The sequence below is a fragment of the Tripterygium wilfordii genome, chromosome 15 (genome assembly GCF_013401445.1).
Source record: "Tripterygium wilfordii isolate XIE 37 chromosome 15, ASM1340144v1, whole genome shotgun sequence".
NCBI lineage: Eukaryota > Viridiplantae > Streptophyta > Magnoliopsida > Celastrales > Celastraceae > Tripterygium > Tripterygium wilfordii.
The window spans coordinates 9,690,600-9,716,575 of NC_052246.1; the positions used below are offsets into that span (position 1 = coordinate 9,690,600).

Genomic DNA, 25,976 nt, shown 5'->3' on the forward strand with positions numbered 1-25,976 from the left:
GGCGTTCATCAGTACTCTCCTCAAATTTTTTTTTACTTCTTTCCAATTTCATTTTGAATATTGTACTGACTTGAGCGTCGGAGGGTCGACGGTTCGCCGTCGACCAACCCTCACTTTTATATGTGAAACGCAGGTACGAAAGCAACAAGGCTCAAAGACAGTGACACTCACCAACGCAAAAATAACGAAGTTTAAAGGCGACGACGTCCGCCAGTACGATAAAAAGATAATGGCGCTCAATAAAAATCACGGACGAACGCACAACAGAAGCGGCAACGGCGTGAAAATGACGGAGATATGTGATAACGACGCTCAACAAAAACAAACAACGACGCACGACGAAATTGGCAGAGTTGGTAATAGAAATCGAGAGCCAATCAAATAAACAAAAGCCATTGTCATATATCAAAATTACTAGGTACAAGGGATCGAAGTATTGCTAAGTACAAATTTACTTAGGATCATCCCGATCCCCAACTCCGCGCTTGCCTTGATCGCCCACTCTTTCATCATCCCTACCGTCATCAGCACCTTCATCGCCTCCGTCTACACCAACTTCGTCCTCTTCCTCTTCAGCACCTTCTCCAGGCTCCTCGCTGAGCCCCTCGCCGCCTCCAATGGGCTTGTACAAGTGGCCGAACTTCTTTAGTACAATTTCGCAATCAGCTATCTCGCCCGCCAAATCCCAAGTTGCTTCCCGTCCATCCCTATAATCCTTTAGCATTTCAAGACGAGCCAAGGCACCTGCCACACCCCCGACAATCTTCACCTTCTCAGTATGATCAGCTTCGATCGTCAACCTTTCTGCCTCCGCCGCTTTAAGTTTGCTGTCAAGTTTAGCCTTTCGCTTGTGCCATTTCTTGGTTTTCTTGGCCATTTTGCTCTTAAGAGCCGCTAAGTCAGATTCTGCCCGCTGAACATTTGCTAAGGCGTCTATTCTCTCCCTTTCGCAAATCGAGAGCTGATTCGTCAGCTTTTTCCGCATCTCATCTGCTAAGTCCATCGCCGCCTGGTACTCTTCTAGAACAACGTCCATCTCAGACTTATACTTTTTTAAAGCAAGGATTTGTTCATCAGCAATTTTCAATTCTTCTACGATCCTGGCTTCACTCACCCTCGCGCTTTGTTCGTCCGCCCTAACTCGCTCAACCTCCGCTCTCAACATCTCCATTTCCAGTGCGACGCTAGTGGCGGTCGAAGCAAGAGTGGCCTCCGCTGTTTCCGCCCGACTATTGGCTTGATCGACCGATATCTTCAATTCTTCCACCTCTTCCCTAGACTTGCCTAACTCAGCCCGCAACCGCGCTATTTCATCCTCGACGAAGAGGCTACTTTGCAGAAGCTTAAAAGAATCATGAACTGACTCACGAACCACCCTAGCCAAGCCCTTTCGCTCAAAAATTTGCCTATCTCTGGGAAAAAGAAGGCGGCGTGTATCAGTAGGAAGCATCGGGGGATGATCGTGCGCCGATGCCAGCGCAGGAAACGAGCATTCGATTCTTCTGAAAATGCGAGCCCTCTTGCTCGCCCTAACATAACCCTCGGATCCCCGCTTCCGCTTCTTCTTCGCTTCCTTCTCTTGATCCTCCATTATACCCTTTTCCCTATCTAACCCTTTTTCCGTCCGACTTTCTTTTCTCCTCTTTTCGTCCTCTTCCCCCATCGCCCGCTTAATCCTTTCATCAACGTCTTGTTCGTCTACGTCCGCATCCGCTTCCGTAATCTCTAACTCAGGACCGCTCGTCGAAATGTTCCGCTTCATTGCCGCTTCCTCCTCCTCACTAACCATCGCCTCAGCCCTCATCTTGGCCGCCCACGCGGCCATACCCTCAACGTCCTCCGCCACAGGAGTCTCCTCATAAACTGGAATTGAATCTATCCCTTTTTGCGTCGCACTCTCCTCCGATCGAGCCATCCTTGCTAACTCCTTGAATGAATAGAACGGCTTAAACACCTCGGGGGAAGTCAACGCTTGGCCTCTGCCGACGTCAGATTTCTTCTTCGACTTCTGTGGGGGATGCTTCGACGCTTCCAACGCTACAACAGTTATTCGTGGCGCAGAACCCTCCATTAAGTAGACGTCGTCTTCCCCAACCGAAATCTCCCCCTCGGTCGCCTTATCTATCTTAGACGCCCGTTCACCCGTAACTCGCTCAGCAACCTTGATTGCCCCGACCGGCTCAGGAAGATCAACCACCTCGACCACTTCATCCGCTCCTGGTACTAGGACGACCTCGGCCGCCCAAGGTGGTGGCGCCCCTTGATTGACGGTAACTTTGGCCTTCAACACCCTTTCCTTCAACGCCTTCTTGACTCCTGACAGACAACGCGATTTTAGGGACAGTCAAAACATGTGCAACGCATATTTAATTTCGACTTGACCCTTACCAACGATCTTGGGAAACTTTTCAACATCAGGCACGAGCTCCGCCATGATATTCTTTAAACTCCTCTCATGGTCAGGAAGATTCCTCATCTTCTCGGCCGCCATAGTAGGACGATCCTCTTGACCCTTCTTCCTCGGCGGATCCTTTGGGACTACAGAACGAACAAAATGTGAGTCGGATACTGTAAAACTTGGTCATTGAACGTCGAAATAAACATACTTACTCGAAGGTTTTACCCAACGCATCGGGAAACTCTCGGCGCCGAACATGGCCGCCCCTTGGGCAAAAAAGTACTCGGTCTTCCAAGTATCGTGATCGTTTGAAGTATAGTCCAATATGATAGGAGGAACGTTCCTCCGCGTAACGACCATGCACCGCCCCTTCTCGTCCTTGTGCTCTTTGAAACCGTATATCGAGAGGAAATCTCCTACACAAAATTCGATGCTAAACTTCCTACTCAGATGTTGAACGCCCAAGATCACTCTCAGAGAATTTGGCATGAATTGACCAAGCGATATGCCTAACTCGCTTAGAATTCCCCCCAACAACGGCGGAACTGGGAAATTAAAACCGATCCTGAACATTATCCCGTAAAGGGACACCTCCGTCCCACAATCAGTGTCAACTTTCTCGTATGATTTGGGCGCTCGAAGCCTTATGGTGTCCGGTATCTTGGCCGCCGATCTTAAATTCGATAGAAACTCCGCATCCACCGACGACTCAGGATTGAGGATCGAAGGAAGAATCCTTAGAGACTCTAGTATATCAACTTCTTCGGCGGTAGATCCCGCCTCAACTTGACCGCCCTCCTTCGAAGACGCATGAACTTTGACAGACGAACCCTTCTTGTGCCCCAACATCTTCGTCTTCATGGAAAACAAAGGAAACTACGGCTGGTGATAGTCGAAGGAAAGACACTTCCTCTCTCTCTAAAAACGCTCTCCTTCTCTCTCTAGAAAGGTGAAGGTTAAAACGAATGAAGTAAAACTAAGGAGGACCCCACTATTTATACTAAAGAAGCCAGGGGCAGAACGGTCTTAAACAAAACCCATGATGGGGCACGCCGTTTCACGAAACGGCGCCCGTTAATCACATCCCCCGAAATCCTCGCTTCTTCCAACCCGTCGTTTCAACAAACCACGAATCTCAGCTTGCCACGTCAGACAAATCGCGAGAGACGATCCCTCGATGCATTAAATGCCTATCCCTTCATAACGTACACCATTCGATACATACCGTTACCAAGTCGGTCAACAGCGCCACTTGAGCAAACCAAGTTGGTCGAACACGACCACTTCAGCGATCCAAGTCGGTCAACGTGACCACTTGAGCAATCCAAGTTGATTAATACAATCACTTGAGCAAACCCAAGTCGGTCGAACACGACCACTTCAGCGATCCAAGTCGGTCAACGTGACCACTTGAGCAATCCAAGTTGATTAATACAATCACTTGAGCAAACCCGAGTCGGTCGACATCGCCACTTGAGCAAACCAAGTCGGTCAACAAGGCCACTTGAGCAATCCAAGTCGGTCAACGTGACCACTTGAGCAATCTAAGTGGATTAATACAATCACTTAAGCAAACCCAAGTCGGTCAAACACGATCACTTGAGCAAACCCAAGTCGGTCAAACACGACCACTTGAGCGATACAAGTCGGTCAACATGACCACTTGAACAATCCAAGTTCATTGATACAATCACTTGAGCAATCCAAGTCGATCAACATGATCATGTGAGCAAAGAAAGTTGACCAATATGACCACTTGAGCAACATTCCATGTTAGCAAAACCACTCGAACAAACCTCGTAATAGTAACAGTGAACTACTCTCGCAGTCAGACTTCGTCTAACTCCGAGAGTGGGGGACAAACTGTAGTGGCAAAAAACCGTCAGATGATTCAACCAGCGATATTGGGCGACGGTCAACGCAATGTGGGTCGGTCAACACCCATCTACATCCAAAGCCCTCGGCAGCCCATGAAAGGGCGCACAAGCCCATCTACATTAAGCGCCCTTGGCGGTCCATTAAGGAGCTTCCCAGGCGGCCCATTAAGGAACACCCTAGGAGGCTCAGTAAGGAGCGCCCTCGTCGGCCCATTAAGGAGCACCCTAGGCGGCCCAGTAAGGAGCGCCTCAACCGGAGACGTCTAACGTAACTAATCGTCAAGAGACAAAAACCACTCACACCTCAGGTACGCGTCTTGCATCATATTCACATGTGTTTGCATACGCATATACCCCGTACCATGTTGATCATGCACCTAAACCATTATCTTCTATCGTACCCCCGCCCCCTGAGGTAACGGTCGTCTGAGATCTCTGTCGAACCTGGCCCCGACAAATCATACAGCCTAGCACGCCGTATCAGACGGCCTTCAGCCACCTTCTGACACCGAGCCGCCTGACTGCTGTACAACCTTGACCTCAACCAACCAAAATAGGCCACGTGACCTGACACCCGACACCACCTTCCCACATCTACCTGCAAACTGTACCTTGTGCCCAGTCTTGGTCGGCAAGTAACCCCACTATAAAAGGCCCTCCACTCCTTAAGAGTGGGGGACGAAAAATCTGAGAGACGGAGACCGATAACCCTTTCATCTTCTTCAACCTTCAGCTCATTCACTGTAACCTGGCATCTTGCATCCACCATTCTCATACCAGCATTCGCACTTTACGATTCTTATATCTTTGCTTTGGCCAACATAATTTCGATTGACTGACTTGGGCGTCGGAGGCTCTTTGGCAGGTACCCCACCGGTGCCCAAGTTCTTTGATCTCAACCGTGCTTTGTTTCTCAGGATCCCACTGTAGAAGGCCTCCATATAAATTACGTTGACTATTCAACAATTGTACATTCGGGCATCTACAGTGACTATGATCGGGTTGGTTAGGAAATCACTCAGTTGCTCAAGAGAAGAGATATGAATAAGCTTCACAAGACCAAGTTGAACCTTATCAAGAATAAAGTGACAGTCCAATTCAATGTGTTTGGTGCATTCGAGAAAAACAGGATTGTTATCAATATGAATGTTTGCTTGACTATCGCAATATAATAAAATAGGTTGAGAATGGTGAATCTGTAGATCATGAAGTAGTGCTGATATCCAAACTAGTTCACTGCACATGTTGGTCATGGCACACTATTTTCATCTCTACATATGAATTAAATGATGTGTTAAATTAGACAATCCTAAGCATAACACAAAATCCACTTATATACCTTTGAGAGTCGAGAAATGACGCCCAATCAGAATCACAATAAGCTCAAATCTGAAAACATAACTGATATCTGGGGAGTCAAGGGGAGATACATAAGAAACCCAAACAAACAACGATATAGAGAGGTGTCAGTCAAGCGAGTTCTAGAATCAATGGAGAAATGCACATTCAGTTTTGTAGAAGATTCAAGAGGACAAGGAAAAGTGAAATCGGAATCATACAACAAATCAATAGTATATTTGTCATTGATTAATTGCCAAACCAGTGTTGAATCGACCAATCTCAAAACCAAGAAAATATTTCAGAGCACCCAACTCTTTGATTTTGAAACAAGAGCTAAGATGCAGTTAGATAGATTGAATTAGAGTTTGTTTGTCCCACCAATGACCATCTCGTTAACACAGATCAACAAAGCCACAAAATCCACCCCCTTCTTCAGAGTAAATAAGGAATGATCACACTTGGATTGTTGGAAACTGTTAGGATCCAGAATCCAAGAAACCAAGCTAGGTAGCTGCAATTTTACCTTGACAGAACAGCAAAAAACACACTTCTCTTTTCTGCAGTAGTAGAGAAGAAGACACTCGAAAACACTTTTTTCTTGTATGCTTTTTTTACATCACCGAGCTAATCTCTTGCAAAAGAGAAGCTCTAGCTTTTTACATAACAAAAATACATCCAGCCATACAAGTGGCAAGATCACAACCATCCAACACAAAAATATAAAAATAACATTACATTAGTCAACAAGTCTAAGACAAAACAACTTAAATACTTAGTCTCTAAACCAAACACAGTTCCTAACACTCCTCCTTGAGTTGCAGTTTAGAGACACCAAGCATTGCTCTGAAAATTTCAAATTTCCCTCTTGGTAAAGCCTTTGTAAAGATATCTGCCAAATTCCCTTCAGACCTGCAAAATTCAAGTTGAACTTCACCATTCTTTTGAGCTTCACGTACTGCATGGAACTTCACATTCATGTGCTTTGTCCTGCCATGCTGGACAGGGTTATCTGCAATGGCTATAGCAGATTTGTTGTCACACTTGATTACAGTGGCTTCATCTTGAGTAAACCCCAAGTTAGCAAGAAGTTTTCTTAGCCATAGACAATGATTTGAAGCAGCAGCAGCAGCAACATATTCTGCTTCTGCTGTGGACTGTACAACTACTTCTTGCTTCTTAGAGTTCCATGACATTACACCTGAGCCAAAAGAAAATACAAATCCAGTGGTGCTCTTGAAGTCTGATATACTACCAGCCCAATCACTGTCAACAAAACCTTCAAGAACTCCACCTTCATTCTTCATAAAACAAATACCATAATCAAATGTTCCTCTTAGGTATCTTAAAGCCCTTTTTGCAGCTCCCAAGTGTTTATGACTAGGAGCACTCATGAACCTAGACAGCAAACTAGCAGCAAACATAAGGTCTGGTCTAGTTGCTGTTAGATACAATAAACTTCCCACAAGACTTCTGTATACTGATGCATCTGTTTTCTCTTCACCATCATCCAAAGTCAATTTCTCATTCAAAACCAGGGGAGTAATCACAGATTTACATTTATCCATTTTAAACTTCTTTAAAAGATCAAGTGCATATTTTTTTTGAGAAAGAAAGATACCTGAGTTGTCCTGGAGTACCTCCATGCCAAGAAAGTACTTCATTTCACCAAGACTAGACATCTCAAATTCTTGCTGCATTTGAGATTTGAAAAACTCCATAGACTTTGGATCACTTCCAGTAACCAAAAAATCATCCACATATAGTGACACAATCAAGTGTTCATTGCCACTTTTAACATACAAAGTGGGCTCATTCTCACTCCTCTTGAAACCATGATGAAGGAGAAAAGCATCAATTCTACTATACCAAGCTCTTGGTGCCTGTTTAAGGCCATAAAGAGCTTTGTTAAGCCTGTAAACCATATTTTCCTTTCCAACAATCACAAAACCTTCAGGTTGATCAACATAGATCTCCTCCTCCAATACACCATTTAGAAAAGCCGACTTAACATCTAGATGATAAATTTTCCACCCAGAGTAAGCTGCCAAGGCAATGATCAATCTCACTGTGTCATGCCTAGCAACTGGAGCAAAAGTAGCAGAATAATCTACTCCAGCTTGCTGTGCATAACCCTTCACCACCAGTCTAGCTTTATGCTTATAAATTGAGCCATCTGGATTTAACTTTGTTCTGTAAACCCATTTGACTCCAATTACATCTCTATTGCTAGGTCTGTCCATAAGCTTCCAAGTATCATTTCTATTAATCACATTAATCTCCTCCTGCATTGCATGCCTCCATTGTTCACTCTGTGCAGCTTCTGCATAATCAACAGGTTCTACCATAGCAACATTGCATTTTTCATAGACTTCTGCCAAGGATTTGGTTTTCTTTGGAGAAACTTCATCATCAGAATCATCACCACAATTACCATTGACTGCCTCAGATTTTTCATTCCCAGTTTGCTGACACACATCTGAAGTAGCTTTCACTATTTTCTTTTCTTCCCAATCCCAATAAGCCGTTTCATCAACCACAACATCCCTACTAACAGTAATCTTCTCAGTCTACAAGTTATACACTCTATAACCCTTAGACTGAGTTGCATAGCCAAGGAAAATTCCCAAAACAGCTTTTTGGTCCAATTTGCTCCTTTTAACAGCAGGAACATGATTGTAACAGATTGAACCAAACACTTTTAAGTGCTTGGCAGATGGTTTAACTCCCAGCCAAGCTTCAATAGGAGTCATCCCCTCTACAGACTTTGTTGGCAGCCTATTGAGGAGATATACAGCTGTATAAACAGCTTCTGCCCAGAACTGTTTAGGAAGCTTCTTCTCAGCCAACATGCATCTGGCCATCTCCATCACAGTTCTATTTTTCCTCTCTGAAACCCCATTTTGCTGAGGTGTATAGCTCACAGTCAATTGGTGAGCAATGCCCATGTCTTCACAAAAACTATCAAATACTTCAGAGGTATACTCCTTTCCATTATCAGACCTCAATGTTTTAATTTTCAAGCCACTTTGAGCTTCAACTAAAGCCTTAAACTTCTTAAACACAGAGAAAACTTGAGTTTTACTGCTGATGAAGTACACCCAAGTCATCCTTGTAAAGTCATCTATAAACAAGATAAAGTATTTGTTCTGAGAGAGTGAAGGCAGACTCATTGGTCCACATACATCAGTATGAATCAATTGCAGCTTCTGTTTTGCTCTCCAAGTTGCATTTGAAGGAAATGACTGCCTGTGCAACTTTCCAAACTGACAAGCATCACATATATCTTCACTAACATGAACCTCAGACATGTCCCTAACCAGCTCCTTATCTTTCAAAAACTTCAAAGATTTCAGATTAAAATGGCCATATCTCCTATGCCACAGCCAAGAATCATCTGTCTTTACACTAAGAGCACAATCTTTTGCAGCATTAAAAACCAATGGAAAACTGTTTTCAACCATTCTAATCTTGGCAACTTCACTGCCACCAGGACTGAATATACTACAAAAATTTCCCTTGAAGTTCAAGACATAGCCCTTCTTCATCATTTGAGATACACTTAAAAGATTATGCTTTAAACTTGGAATGTAAAGAACATCAGAAATGGACTTGGTACCTTTTCTGGTGTTTATAGAAATTGAGCCTTTGCCCTCAGCTTGAACAATATCACCATTTCCCAACCTCACTTTGGTCTTCACACTACTATCCAAAGTGGTAAACAAACTACCTTCTTTTGTCATGTGGCTTGTACAACCACTATCCACAAACCAAGTATTATCATTCTGTACATGAGAAGCATCTGCAGCCATGAATAGATGATCATCATTTTTCTTCTGTTCATCACAGAAATGAGCTTGCTGAGGAGTAAAACTTGAAGACTGGTTCTGGTTCTGCTTGGCTCTACAAAACTTCTCAAAGTGCCCCATCTTCTTGCAAAACCTACACTGAATTTGAGGCTTGCCATATTTCTCCCAACACTTACTCTCAGGATGATTTGTTTTTTTACAGTGAGAACAAGGTGAAAAATTGCCCTTTCCAGGTGACTCACTGAAATTGGCAGCATTGCTAACTTGTTTTCCTTTTCCACCTTTCCACGGTTTCTTGCCTTCTCTTGATGAAAAAAACTGTTTTCCTTTGTGCTTCATATGAAAGGCACCTTCTGTCACTTCTTCAGACTTTCTAGTAAATCTCAATTCTTGAGCTTGTAGCTTGCTGCACAACTCAGAAACAGACATCTTGGTTAAATCACACGACTCTTCAATGGCAGCAATTTTTGCCTCAAATCTGTCAGGTAAGCTAATCAAAATCTTTTCAACCACCTTATGATCTGAAACTTCTTCCCCATACAGCTTCATTTGATTTACCAGCTCACTTAATTTATCAGAGTAGTCTTTAATTTGCTCTGATTCATGCATCTTCAATAACTCAAACTCCCTTTTTAGAGTTAAAAGTTTTTGCTGCCTTACTCTAGCATTGCCTTGGTATTCTTCCTGCAACTTCTCCCATGCTTTCTTTATACATTTAATACCAGCAACTCTAGTGAAAATAGTGTCATCTATGGCTGAGTGCAAGAAGGTCAAAGCTTTAAAGTTTTTTTGCTGTTTGTCATTGAAATCCTTCAATGCTTGAACAGTAGGATTCTCAGCAAGAGATGAAGGATCAAACCCTTCTTCAACCGAATTCCATAAACCATGAGCCATAAAGAAAGTTTCCATCTTTATTGCCCAAAGATCATAATTTACTCCTTTAAAGACAGCAGGTGAAGGTAATGAAGACTGAGACATGATTCAGGCTAAACAAAGGAACTTACTTTTGCAAGACTTTAACAACCTTCTCCTGGAACCTCTTCTGCAACTTACAGGTCCACCAAGAAGCTCTGCTCCGATACCAGATGTTAGGATCCAGAATCCAAGAAACCAAGCTAGGTAGCTGCAATTTTACCTTGACAGAACAGCAAAAAACACACTTCTCTTTTCTGCAGTAGTAGAGAAGAAGACACTCGAAAACATTTTTTTCTTGTATGCTTTTTTTACATCACCGAGCTAATCTCTTACAAAAGAGAAGCTCTAGCTTTTTACATAACAAAAATACATCCAGCCATACAAGTGGCAAGATCACAACCATCCAACACAAAAATATAAAAATAACATTACATTAGTCAACAAGTCTAAGACAAAACAACTTAAATACTTAGTCTCTAAACCAAACACAGTTCCTAACAGAAACCATAAGACAGAAGGACAGTCGAAAACTTTTCATTCCATTGAAGCGATGTTTGCTTAAGCCCACAAATCGATCTCTTCAATTTACAGACACGTTGTGGATTTGGAGCATGATACCTAGGAGGTTGTTGCATGTATACTTTCTCGTGTAGTTCACAATTCAGAAAGGCATTGTGAATGTCCAACTGATGCAAGGACCAATTTTGCATGGAACCTAAAGTAATAAATACTCTGACAATAACCATTTTGACAACAGCAAAAAAAAGTTTCAGTATAATCGAAACAAAACATCTTACAAAAATCTTATGCGACTAAGCGGGCCTTATGGCATTCAATGGAACCATCCGGATTGTATTTGATTTTATAGACCCCACTTTGAGCCAATGGCACACGACCTGGGGGCAAGGGAGTTAAGTCCCATGTGTCATTAGCCTCCAGTGCTTGCAACTCAGCATGGAATCCATGGTAGAACGCCAAGCAAAATGTTTCTCTGCCCCAACAAAGTTGGCAGGTTCATGATTGGTGGAAATATATCATAAAAAAGAGGTATGAGCATGAGAAAAGTTAGAATAATATAGATACTTACTAATGGGAAAGGGTGTCGAAGACGTGGTCACATGATGAGAGTGGAAGGAGACACGCATAAAGCGTTGTTACACTAATAATCTTGAAGGTATAGAGGTGGTTGTGTGACTAATGGCAACTTGCGTAAAAATGACAAGTGAGTGGTCGGCGCCTGGAAGTTTGACGCTTGGGTAGTTGGCAATTGGAAGTCGGATGATTGAGAATTAGGCGATTGAAAATACACTTGTGAGCTTTGCGCTTGGTACAACGATGATTGAATAGTTGGCACCATGGATGTTGATTGGTCAGTGGAACGTGAAAAAAGTGGCAACTGGTGAGCATGTAACATAGAACTTTGTACAGGTACAGGGTATTCAATATTATGGAATAAATGGGCATACAAATTTGTTGAAAAAGGAATTTATTTTCATAAAAATCAACGTCTCAAGAAATAAATATTTCATGGGATTCCAAATCAAAGATTTATATCCTTTAACCCCATAAGGATTTTTTCGAAAGAATACATGCACGGCCCTTGGGCTGGAATTTGGATTGTGAGTGTGGCAGCACTGTCGAGTAATAGACAGTCAAAAATTATCAACTTTTGATAATTGGGAGGTCAGTTGAAGAGTATATGAAAGGGGCTATGTTTGTCTAGCCATCTAGATGTCATACAATTGATGAGATGAACAGTAGTGAGGACACGAAGACTCCAAAAAGATTCAGGTATATTAGCATGACACTTTAAGGCACCGAAAATATCCAAGATATGTTGATGTTTTCTCTCAGCTACCTCATTTTGTTGGGGTTTATAAACACAGGTTTTCTGATGAATGATCCCTTGAGAAGAACATAAATCTTTCATTTGAAACTCAAGACCATTGTATGAGCAAAGAGTTTTGATCTTTGTATGAAAATGTGTTTAAACATAATGACTAAACTGTTGAATGAATGATCTAGAGTCTACCTTAGAATGTAATAAATACACCTAAGCAGCTCTACTTAAATCATCAATAATAGTAAGAAAAAAAATTATAACCATCAATAGAAGTTGTAGAATGAGGACCCCAAATGTCTACATGAACTTGTTCAAAAAGAGAAAGAGATTGAGTGACACTAGTCCCAAAAGGTTTAATGAAAAAATTGAACAAAATTCAAAAAGTCATACAAAGGTTTGGGCAATAGAGTGCTTGTTGATGCTTTGGTTGTCTCAAATGAAACCCATCAAGTTTGTAACGTTTGTCTATAATATGTCCCTACTTGTGATAGTAATTGCGCATAAGAGTTTCACATCATCCTTGATGTCCAGAAGTCCCCATCTTTCCAATATTAGACTTGATTACCATGGCTGTCAACAAGGGAGATCAACTTGTTGATAGCATAATCTGCTGTGGAGAGGGTAAGTGGATCTCCAATAATAGAGGCAGGGACCATTTCGTATTTTAGGGCACCACTAGTGGCAGCAGCAGTATCTCCAATAATGGAATCACCAATTTCAGGTTCAACACTTGTAGACATAATGAGTTCATAGAAAGTAAGATGTCTAAAAAAATAAATGTACCGATTAAGACGAACCTGCCTTCGATAACATGAAAAGTATAAAATTTCAAAGGAAGATTGAGAGGAAACAGGAGAACACGAAGTACACAACTTTCTCAATAATGAAGAAACCTTTTCTAAGGGGTGGGTTTGTCCTTATTAAGGGTATTATCCACACATCTATTCGATGTGAGATTCTAACACTCCCTCGCACTTTGTGGGTTGGGTTAGGACATACCCAACAAGTGGAGTAAAGGTCATGTCCAATTGGACCGACTTACTCTGATACCATGATAGAAATTCACACCTTCATACATGCAAACTATATTGTCCACTTTGGAGTTCCGATTAGGGACAGAGGGAGGGGGCTAGACTAGGCTGTACCCCCAATTTTGTTAAAAAATACTTAGTGCTATATGTATATAAAATATATTATACATGCAATATGTATATGCCTAAGTATACATATAATAAATATGGGCATATATTATCTTACTAGGTGTATATATGCCTTTTTTTTTGGGGAAATGAAGATTTCATTAACAAGGAGAGCTATTACTATCCACTGCGCTTAGTGACTAAAATTCATTTAGATAGGGATGATCGACCCAAATAAGCAAGAGCATCAGCAACCCTATTACCATCTCTTGTAGTATGATAAACAACACAAGACATTTGATCAATAACAAGGCGAATCTCATCTAAAATATGACTATAAATTTGAAGGGAGGTATGCAGTTTTTGGATACCAAGAACAATCTCCAAAGCATCTCGTTCCAACACACAGTCATTAGATGAGGACTATTTGCAACCCTTACTTAACTAAACACATCACCTTCTAAATAAACCCAATAAAAACATAACATTTATGAGTACACCCCAATTTCAGTTTTTTTATAATTTTAACAATCTACACCCCAAAATTTCAACTGTTGGATCTCATCAATGGTTGAGATTAAAAAAATTAAAATAAAACAAAATAAAAGGCATTGCTCCAGTTTCCTCAAGACCTGCACTTGTTGGACAGGAATTTTATTCTAGGCTATAAAGAACACTGTCTATTCCATCTGCAACAGATCCAAGTTGTACTGTGATCTCAGTGATTGCTTCGTGCAATTTATCTGGGTCATGAGTACTTGCTTGTCTGCCCCATGACATATATCGAACACCTTGTATGGCATACCTTGAAACCATAAGTTGCCTTTTGTAGTCTTGAACTTTGTCGGTTGCTTTTTTAAGTCTCCTTTTGGTTTCCATCAAAGCTTCTTGTAGAGATTCGATGGTTTTCTGGGGATCGTCCTCGTATACGTCTTCCCTTATAGGGGAGAGGTTGAATCTGGGATCATTTCCACCTTCTTCTTCTTTAGAAGTAGAACCTTCATCAGTTCTAGACCTCTTTGCAGGTGGAGAGTTAGGAGTATCCATCCTTGAAGATTTCTTGAGAAAGATATTGGTTTCTGCTGATTCTTACTTTTGAATATTTATACGAATGGAATATGAAGGAAGTGTTGGCCCAAGACTTACTGTCTAGGTCAACATTGTGTTTTTGATGATTGTGTATGATTGTATACTAAAATGTGTGTGAGCATGCTTGACTTGAACATATCCTAAAATGCTAGAAAACATGCTTAAATGGTTATTTGGTTAATTGTTTAATATCTTAATTGTGCATACACACTTAAATGAAGGCTTATGCATATCTCTATGTGAATTTGATATCTATATATTTTTGAGATAGTGCTGGAAATTAAGTTTTGAAAACAAACATACATGGACTAAGTTAGGGCATTAATCTTCTAATGATCATAACTTATCTTAACCAACTTAGGTCCAAATTACTTGAAACTTGAACCACATGCACATGAAGGTTTAATATATGTTCTAGGACGATAATCATGAGAAATTAAGTGCATCACATATATATTTGGTCATATGCTTAAATTCCGCCAAAACTAGGTTTTACCTAATTTTGTTCATATGTGTTCTTTGTGAACGTGGTGAACCAAGTGAACTCCGATTTAAATGAAATTTCGTGTGCATCTTAGTTTCATCACTATGAACATATTTGATTTAGTAAAGTTCAAGAGAAAAGGTCATTTACACTGAGTTTGCAAAATGACTTTGAATTTACACTTAGAATTTATCGGTTTCACTATTAGTGACCTAATTGCTTGATTGAGTGACCAAACGATTTCCGATTATTATGAAATTTTACATGGACATTCTAATACATATAAAATGATTTATCATGCAGTAATATAAATTTTCTGGGTTGTTTTTCTAATGTAATTAACCTATGCGCTCTATATGAAGCTCTTTGAGCTTACATGCAATTGGGGAGTTCTACCTCCTATTTCCTTGTAGGTTAATCATCATTGTGGTCTCATATTACTCAGAATTCAGTATGCTCAAGTGAATTGAAGTCCGGTTTTCGAGTATGAGCTTGGATCTCTAGAAAACCAAGAAAAACCTATGTTCATCAACCTTCCACTAAGACATTTTGATTGATGATTGGAACTAGCCTTAGGGCTGTATAATATGGATATATTGGTGCTGCCAAATTCAGAGTTTGAAGTTAAGATTGAAGGGACATGTTTGGTCACGTGAAGGATCTCTTGTCTTCATCAAACAAGATCTTGCACATGCTTCCTTTATTGAGGTCAATGATAAGATTTTTGTGAGAAGACAATTGATGAAACTAAAGGACAAATGCAATGGTTGAAATTTGTAAGAGATGAGAAAGTATATTTTGCAACTAGACAAGACTTAGATTATGAAGATATTCTTGAAGACTACAAGCTCCAACGGTACTCTAATCTATGGCCGAGATTGAATTGTTTTGAATTATGAATGGATTAGATTACAACAAGACTTGAAGGGTTAAGATGACCATTTAAAAGGTGAATCCAATGGTTGTGCATAAGACCATATTCTTGCTTGCAATTTTTGACTTAAAAGAAGATCTTACTTGATTTTTGGAGTCAAAGATGGTTGCAAGTTGCTACACATTTTGTAGGAAATCATTGGAGATACCAAGGCCAAGATTTGGTGTAAGTTTGATCAAATGGTCAAAGATGACAAAATTGTTGGAGATACCAAGGTCAAGATTTGGTGCAAGTTTGATCAAATTGTCAAAGATGGCTGCAAGTGCACATGACAACTCAAATCTTGGAAAGCTAGACTTGGAAAATGATGCAAGTGCAACGGCTACATATTGCAAGGTTGAGATTTAATGATCTATTCATTCAATGGCCAAGATTTGCACATGTAATTGAAGGTCGAGATTTGAAGATAGAAAAAGATCCAATGGTGGAAATCACAAGAGCTTGGTAAATTGTAAAGAGGGGTTCTTCCTCATTCCAACTTGGAGAAGCCAAAATTACATTGAAGAAATTCTTGCTCTCAAAACTTTCAAGCTAGTTTGTGCCATTGAATCCAAGCTTCTACCCAAGCCACTCTAAAGGCTTCCTCACTATTTTGCTTTTGCAAAGAGGGAGTGCTTCTCATTTGGCTTCTTATTTTCAGATTCGAAAATCCTCATTATTCTTCATTTTCTATCCAACCCGTGAGGTGATATTGTGATTCTTGAGTGTTCCTCAACCCCATTTGCTTAGTGCAAACGTTGAGTGAACCATTTATACCGAACACTTGTAAAAGTCCCTTCATTGGGTAAAAACCTTGTTGAGGTTGAGTTTAAGGGAGTGCTTGAAACCCTTGGTTGTAAAGTTTGAAGATTGTCTTGAAATCTTCAGTTTTAAGGGTGACCTAAAAACCCTTGTGAGTTTTGTGGAGCTCTTGAGAAAACCACATCCTTAGTGGAGGTTGGAAAATCCTAGGTTGGTGAACCTAGGTAGTAGATGTAGGAGAAGAGTCTCCGAACTACTATAAATTGCTGTGTGGATTTTCTTGATTGCATTGCTTGCTTGTTGATTGATTAAGTGTTTTGATTGCAGAATTTTCTGAACCACTAGTCTGTCCGTGCACTGTTCACATAGCTAAACTTTGAATTTTAATCTGAATTTTTGATATAGTATTCATTAGGATGTTGTGATACTGCATACCAAATTTCATTGAATTCTGACTTGATTTGCTAGGTCAAATTTGAGTTGTAAAATCTGTGTGCAGTGTGTTGTTTGAAAAAAATCTGTTTTTGCAATTCCTTGATTATTTGATAATTGATCATTCACCATATTGTATCACATCTTGCATTGAAATGAATATTGATTAGGATAATCATTAGAGTTCAAATTTGTGTGCTAATTGTTAATTGACATTGATTTCCTTTTAAATTATAAAAAGAGATTCCTATCGGAATTTGGGGACACAATTCACCCCCCCTCTTGTGTTAAGTACGATCCATCAGCACTTTCCTCCCTAGGTTCTGCACTTCCGTCTCCCTTCAAGGCCTTCTCAAGTTTCCTTCATTTTTGCACATGGGTCTACAGTTTGATGCCAATCCATATAACAGGAATTTGAATGTCCATTGACCTGGTGGAATTCCCATTAGATAACAAAGAAGCAGTTTTTCCATCTACAAATCTAGGCCAATGCTTCTCCTGATCACTAGGGCCATCAGGACTAAGACTACCATATTGTGCAAGGTCATCTCCAGCTGACGATTTCAAGGTTAGGAGTGAGTCTGGTGAGCCCCAAATTCAAGCTTTAGAGTGAAGTCTCTCTCCTCTGGTAAGGGACGAAGGAGAATAGAAGGAGATAGGCTGAGCTCTGGTGCTGCCGTTGCTCGCACCAACCATCGAAGGTCTGTCTTCATGTAAGGGAAGGAGGAGAAGCATAGAAGGAGAAGGAGAACGAGAACTGAACTGGAGTAAGGGAAGATGGAGAGTGAAGGGAAGATGGAGAGTGAAGGGAAGGAGGCAAATAAGGAGTGGTAGGACCAATTGTGGTGTTATTAGATAGATTTTTTTTATGATTTTGGGGTGTTCTTAGCTAACTCTGGATACAAATAGTTTATAGTTCCGATCAAGTCATTATAACCTAGGTCCCTGATCATTTGTGCCCCAAATAGGAAAGCAGCCCTTTCTATAGTCGTCGGTCCTCCCGTGGAGAACACACGCATAAAGCTCGAGGAACCACAGAACCGAGATGATCACGAATTACAACCCCTACACCCCCAAACTGATCTCCTAACACTCAACTGCCATCCACATTAACTTTAACTTTTTAGGAGCAGGACGCCATTAAGACACAGAGATTGTTCTTTGAACCCGGGCCTGAGTAGGTTGAGCTTGTTGCCAATCTTGGATTAATCTTCGGGAGGCTATAGAGACGTCATGGCCGGACACTCCCCGTGGACTTGGCTACTCCTGTCAAGTCAAATATGGTAAAGCAAGGAGAACAATAGAACTATCTTACATGGAGTCAGGGAGTTCAATCGGTAATCGTGGTTTCTTGGTCAAGAGTTACGTAGTTTGATTCAGTCAAGTAAAAAATCAAATGACTAACTATGTTCATAGATCATTGCAAGCAATACGATATTCAAATGGAGCAGAGAAGTCATAAATTTGTGCGATAATCAATTGGCATGGCAGGGACGAAGAGGTGCCCGAACGTCAGTGTTTGTATATATAGCATCGGGGGTAATTTCAGTACTTGCTTTTACTGTTTTCTCTACAACTCTATTTGTTGTTGATTGTGCAGTAGTGATTCGCAATTTGAAGTTAATTCTCATTTAGCTTTGATTTCCAGAATTTGTGGTGCATATAGTGTAGAAAGTGAGTTCTATTTGGGGAATTTGATGCTTTTGGATAGCGGCTTTTTGGGTTTTGTTTCTGTGGGGTTTGGTCTAAAGACTTTAGCACAGAAATGAGTACTCTGTTGATACTGATTGATCTTCATGGATATCTTTGTTCAGTCATTAGTATGCTTCCTATATAACACTGTTTTCATCATCAACCAAAACTGTGATTATGCTGTTTGATTTCTCTTGATAATACTTTTTTTTTTCTTTTTTTAAAAATAGTGGGTGGTGGTGGAATGTGGATGAATTCTAAGATTTATATGAAAGCTAGTTCTTTGTCTTTTAAAAATGGTGGCAAGTAGGTTGGTTTGGCAATTCTGAAGTTTAGTCTAGTGTTCTCCAAGCAATGACAAACACTTATCATTGAGATTTATTCCGAAAAAGTTGCCATAGACGATTCAGCCTATAATTTTTGTCTGCCCACGGAAAATGAATTTTGCATATTGTTCCTACAAGGTAGTAGAAACTTGAGAACTAAAAAAAAAAATTTCAATAGTTTTCATATCGTTTTTTGAGTAAATGGTGCCAGGGTTGTGTCCTATTAGCAGGATCAGCGTACAAATAACAATGGAAACATAAATAGTGCCTATGCTTTTCTGTGATGGGTGCCCATATTGAGCCCTCGGCAAGACTCCATTACAATACTGCTTCTTCTAAGCTTAAATCAATTCATTGCTTGACGAGCAAGATCAACGGTTCAAACAGGTGGTTTTGATTCTCTTCTCACCTCATGTAATTTGGAATTGCCGAATTCCTCTAAAGCTATACATTTTATCCATGAGCCAATCTGCCACTATTTTGCCTATGTATTCAGATGGTTTTGAATGAGCCAACTGATATGAAATTTAAGACATACTAAAAATATAGCAATTTCAAACCTAAATTATACTCGCAAATGCACGAATCAATTGTAGTATAGAAGTGGTAAATACGAGTGTCGTACCCACAAGTACTGAATATTAAATATATGCAATTCCAACTCTTCGTAATTATCAGTAGAAACAAAATGAATAAAGATTAACACAACTAGACAAACACTAGGGATCCGATTTCACCAACTCTATTGTATTTAAATTATTTAGCCAATAATTCTCATTTCATTCATGCATGTCAAAGATCAAGTCCCCTAATTTATGTAATAGTCATGGGCATCTGACTTACCACGTCTATTCTCAACTGCAACCATCCATGGGCATATGGATTGGCTAGGACAATAAAAAATGCATTAGGACCTATGGTAACTTATGTAGCGATCACAGAGATCCTAGCATATGGCATTTATGTCTAAGTAACTCCGGTGTCAACTATGCAAGAAGCTGGTATCAAATTGGACATGGGCATATGTCTCATGTTGCATCATGGTAATCAACCCTAGATGATAGCTAAGCATCAGGATTTAATTATCAATAAATAATTGCTAATTAACACTTGACATAGCATGAATAAACTAACAATTAATCAAACCAAATTTATTTAAACATAATAGAGTGGATCCATCATCACCCTAGTAAGAGGATTAGTTCCTCATAATAGGTTACACAACCAGCAATTTATCTCACAAAATTCTAGAAAGAATATGTGATAGAATTGCTGTAAAAGAGAAAATGAAACTCCAGAACTCTCTCTATGATTCTAGCTCACTCTCTGATATTTTTCTTCTCTTACTCTTTGCTTTCTCCAGAGAGACTCCTCTCTTTTTGTCTCAGTGTCTGGTCCTTTTATAGAAGTGAAATGTTACTGATAAGCTTCACGAATGCCGTATTTTAAAGACTTTAGAGGAAAGTTGGGCTGCATACATGAAATATCAATACAAAGATCATTTATTAATGTCAGACACTTATATACATATACATATATATATCTATACATATAACTATTACGTTGGACTTTTGCATATATATATACACACATACATATATATATCTATATATATAACTATTACTTTGACTTTCGTACCACACACACACATATATAGACAACTATATATATAGACTTATATATGTATATATCTACCTATAACACTGTTTATATATAGACTTTTATACATTTATCACCAACCGGTAGGACTGTCTCAAATATCCAGCATAAACCTTTTAATCGCCTGCAGCTTATTTAAGATCTCTCTCATAGTTAAACGATCTTTCGCAGAATGAGTGGTGCATGACAATCCCACTTTTATTACTGAAGCTATGCACTCTTCATGTTTGTACTGGCAACTATTGTTGCTGTTGCTGAAGTCATTGCTATGGCTGGAGTAACTAGCGCTTATGCTATGCATTGAACTTTCGATATCCCTGAACAGCCTAGGATCAGTGATATCCAAATTTTGGTTCTTATTCACTGCTGATGCAAATTTGTTTAGGCTCAAACCTTCCTTGAACATTTTGTCAGTTGGTTTCTTTGCAATAATCATCTCCAGCAGCAGGATCCCAAAGCTATAGACATCCCCACTGGTAGAAGCTTTGCCTCCCAGACCATACTCTAAAACAAATCACTACAAGTTAGGGTACTGATACTGATAAAGTAACCTTACATACTGTAATTTTAAAATTTTACTTTGAGGAAAGGAAGAAAATTAGAACAAGAACAAAAAATGCATTAAATTCAATCTATAGTCTTTGTACCTGGAGCAATGTACCCGATTGAGCCCTTGAGTCCCACTGTACTACTCTCATTTTCAGATGGATTTTCTGAAAGAAACCTCACCAAGCCAAAATCTCCAACATGAGCAACCATATTGCTATCTAGAACTATATTTGCAGGCTTAATGTCACAGTGGACAAGTGGTGGATCACAGTCATGATGCAAGTAATCCATTGCAGAAGCTACATCTATTGCAATATTCAGTCGTTGCAACAAACTCAGACATAGCCCAGATTCTGCGTCTTCTGAGTACAACCACCTATCCAAGTTCCCGCAGGACATGAACTCCATCACCAAGGCCTTGAATTCATTTCCATTATGATCAATGCTAGAGCATGAAGTGATCACCTTCACAAGGTTCCTGTGCCTAACATTTCGGAGAGCTTCGCATTCTGCATTAAAACTCTTAGCAGCTTTGCTTTGTTGCAAGTCAAGCACTTTCACTGCCAGGACATTGTCAATTGCATAGACACTGTTTATGTGGGTGCTGAACCCTCCTTTATAAACAGACCCAAATCCTCCCTTCCCTATCAGGTTTTCTGCTGCAAAATTGTTTGTGGCAAGCTGGATATCCGAGTAAGATATCTTTGGAGGCAATCCCTTTGAAATAGAATGCAATGAACCACCTTTACCCCTGTTGTTTCTCTTCCTTCTGGAAATCAATGTCCAAACAAAGAACATCATGCTGATCAAGAAAGTGGCACCAGCAACAGGAATAAAGATCTTGAGGAGAAGATGTTTTTCCCTTCTCATTATCATACACTGAGGCAGTCCAGTCTTTGATGCAATCTCTTGTTTGCTGCTGCAGAGCCCTCTGTTGCCTTGAAGAGATGTAGCTGTAGCATTCATGAACACACCTTTTCTTGGAACTTCTCCTTCCAAATGATTGAAAGAGAGATTTAAACTCAGCAAAAGCTGTAGGTTTTCCAACTCTTGAGGTATTGAACCTGAGAGATTGTTTGATGAAAGGTCTAATACCTCCAGCGATGCTAAGTTTCCTAATGAACTTGGTACGGGGCCACTGAAATTATTTCTTTGCATGTAAAGCCACTGCAAACTTGAACAACTACCAATTGCTGTGGTAAGATTTCCTGATAGCTGGTTACCAGAAAGATCAATAAATTGGAGATGTTTCAAGTTGCCAACTTCAGCAGGAACTAGACCGTCGAATGCATTTCGACCCATGTACAAGTTGTTTAAGCCAGAAAGCCCAAATATGTTCTTGGGGATACTCCCTCTGAGATTGTTTGCTTCAAGGTCCAGCATGCTTAGTTGATGGCATTCTCCAATACTCGTTGGTACTCCGCCAGAGAACTGGTTGTATCCCATAAAGAGGTTAAACAGTCGTGTGAAGTTGCCAAAGATGTCTGGAATTTCTCCAGAGAAGTTGTTTTCGTACATCAGAAGTTGCTCTAGATTTTTTAGTGCTCCTATGGACTGTGGTACCTTTCCTGTAAAAGAATTTTGTTCTATAGATAATGATATAAGGTTGGGATTCACCCCAATATCTTGGGGGAAACTACCTGTGAACAAATTGTCTGAAATACAGAATTGTTGGAGACTGCTTGAGAGATTTCCGATGGAGTTTGGAAGCTCTCCTGCCAGTTGGTTCGAGAAGATCATAAGAAGCTCCAGATGAGTGCAATTTCTGAGAGATTCAAAGAGCTGAATATTGAGGGCCGTATCAGAGGTGAGGCGATTTATACCAAGAATAAGCTTTGTGAGCTTATTTGTATGGGTGAATAGCGGAATTGGTCCTTCAAAGCCATTTCCAGAGAGGTCAAGAACTTGAAGCTGTGAAGCATTGGATATGGAACTGGGTATCATTCCTTCAAACCCATTTCGTGCCATCAAGAGCTGCCTGAGATTGGGAAGTTTAAGTCCTATGTCTGTTGGTAACTTCCCTGAAAGATTGTTCACTGTTATAGACAAGAGCTCTAAGGAAGAAATGTTGTAAATGGATGACGGAATCACCCCGGTAAAGTGATTCTGAGAGAGCTGAAGATGGAGAAGGTTAACTAGACGTCCCAGCTCACTTGGAATTTCACCATGAAATTGATTTATTGAGAGGTAAAGATCCGTGAGAGACGAGAGATTCCCAAATGTTGGAGGGATAACACCAGTCAGATTATTGGCAGAAAAGTCCAGAATTTCGAGCTTTCGCAGAAGACCCAGTTCTGGTGGAAGGTTCCCAGTGAGCTTGTTCAAACTTAAATTGATCTCTGTGAGGTTCTCACAACTAGACAGAGAGACTGGAATTGGGCCATCAATGGAGTTGTTTGCAAGGACAAGATATTGAAGCTGAGAAAGGCGATCAAATTCCAATGGTATCTGGCCATGAAAAGAGTTGTTTGACAGGTCAAGTGATTGGAGGAAAGTGAGGTTGCTGAGGTGAGGAGCTATTTTACCTGAGAGTCCAAGCCCTGCAAGGTTGACTGATTGAACTCTCTCGTTGTTTTTGGAGCAAGAGACCCCAGACCAACTACAGTAAGAAGTATTTTGTGTCCACCCTGAGAGAGCATTTTGAGGGTCTGAAACCTTGAGCTTAAACCATAGAAGAGATTCCCTATCATTAGTAGCATTCAATCCTTCCACTCTCCTTATGCTACTATGAGCATAAAATTGAAAGAAAAGCAGTACAAGATGGGCAATCCTCATATCTTTTGCCCGAATCATGGACAGTGCCTTCTGGTTAGATCATTGAATTCCTCCTTGGATTTATGCAGAGTTAGAAGTTCAGGGACGTGCCTTGTTCTACCTATAAATAAAAGGTTATAATAGCCGACTTTGAAGAAAACTGTTCCCGTGTCTCCTTCCTCTCCTAACAACCCTTAAATTCATGAACTTTGACATTTTTTTATCTTGTTTTGAAGGGCATCAATCATCTGTTCCAGCTAATTCGGGTCAATGGCAGCCAGCCGTCATGTGAGTTAATTATTTGTTGGCTTTCTGTGACATCTAAGAGGTGGTTTCATTACTGTTTGTCAACTAATTAGCAGGATTCATTAGTCCATGCCGATCAATTATGTCTCACAAGTGGAGATAATGCATCACTTTGAAAGTAATGCAGGTGGAATTATCAATCAAGAATGACTTCCCTTTATAGTCAAAGTCTACCCAAGTGTGCTTGTGCTTACTAGTTAATTGCACTGTTGTTTTTGTCATTAGGGTTTTGAAAATTCAGAGATTGTGGCTCTTGTAGATGCTGTTATCTTCTTTCAAAAGAATTGAGTGGTTCTTGCAGGTTCCTTTCGTAGTAGGTTAAGCTTTTCTGACCAATTCGCATTGAATACTTATTTTTTCATTCCATGGTTCAATAATGTACCTATCGAAGTTTCACATATTTGTATTGAAATCTTCATGCTCAATTTTCGTTGCACTTGCATGATTGTTGAAATCACACAATTTCATTCTGTATGGTTGTATGTGTTTACAATAATACCTTGAACATGAGAATTGAACATCCATCGGGAAATATTAGAGGCTAGAGTTTTTAAATACTTGTTTTTCATAAAACTTGTTTTAGTTGGTTACAAACTCTTTTCATGCTTCTGAGACACTCGACCCTTTTACTTTTCTACGCATTATTCATTATTCTTTGCGTTTAGCTATACTGGTTAAAAATTAGTTGTTTACATTCATCCATCAAATTTGCATTCATTTCCCTGTGGATTCGATAACAGTCTTACGGAATATATTACTTTCCTAGTAAATTGCACTTGAGGAATCATCAATCAAGAAAGCATGACTTCCCCTTTATAGTCAAAGTCTACCCAAGTGTGCTTAATAGTTAATTGCCCTATTGTTTTGTCACTAGAGTATTGAAAATTCAAAGATTGTGACTGTTGTAGATGCTGTTATCTTCTTTCAAAAGAATTGAGTGGTTCTTGCAGGTTTCTTTCGTAGTAGGTTAAGCTTTTCCGACTAATTCGCATTGAATACTTATTTTTCCATTCCATGGTTCAATAATGTGTTTGAGTCTTCTCTTATGGGTGCATGAACAATAGAGAGGTCATATATGGTATTTAACTCCATCTTTAGTTTCTATAAATATTACTTACATATCTATTGATCCTCCATTCTCAACGTCTTCCACACACAACACAAATAGTTAGCTTGGCTGATCAGAATGGTTGTCCCCAAGATCCCTCAACCCATGGCAGCACTACTACTTCTGCTTATTCTCATCACCTCCTCAGAGGTGGCCGCCACTACCTGCACCTCGCTTGAAGTTGAAGCATTTCCAGCAGTCATACTTGGTTAGAATTCGCCACTTTTAATTGACATGTTCTAATTTTATTTCTTATTATCATAACCATCGTCATCATCAAAGCCAGTGTCATGGATTGTATATATGTAGTGTGTAAGGCATACACTGATTATGTTTATTCTGGCATCGCGCATATATACACAGGACGGAGGGCTCTGGAAGTACCAGTCCATATCTACGAAGGGAGGAATATACTCCAAATAAATGGTCGTCCTCAGCCGACATACAAACCCTGGCCTGGTGTTGGAGGAGGTCCACGGCAGCCCTAAGCTTCGTTCATTGTTGCTTGGGAGGAGAAATGGGCTGGTGGTATCAATTAATCAGTATAAGGGAGCTAGCATTAGTTGACTTCTTTAAATAAATC

General features: G+C 40.1%; 1 protein-coding gene across 2 annotated transcripts; it reads right to left on the reverse strand.

The window, feature by feature from the left end:
* Positions 1-19,176: 19,176 nt before the first annotated feature.
* LOC120017000 (probable LRR receptor-like serine/threonine-protein kinase At3g47570) lies at positions 19,177-24,242 on the reverse strand. 2 transcript variants are annotated; one of them, XM_038870033.1, is made up of 4 exons: positions 23,751-23,911; positions 21,324-23,673; positions 20,754-21,180; positions 19,177-19,529 (listed from the first exon to the last, which is right to left on the reverse strand). In XM_038870033.1, the coding sequence occupies exons 1-3, from the start codon at positions 23,862-23,864 to the stop codon at positions 20,771-20,773; spliced, it is 2,874 nt and encodes a 957-aa protein (XP_038725961.1). In that variant the 5' UTR covers positions 23,865-23,911; the 3' UTR covers positions 19,177-19,529; positions 20,754-20,770. The 2 variants fall into 2 exon arrangements, with proteins under 2 accessions (XP_038725961.1, XP_038725960.1); XM_038870032.1 differs by having other exon boundaries at positions 21,324-24,242.
* Between the last annotated feature and the right edge of the window lie 1,734 nt (positions 24,243-25,976).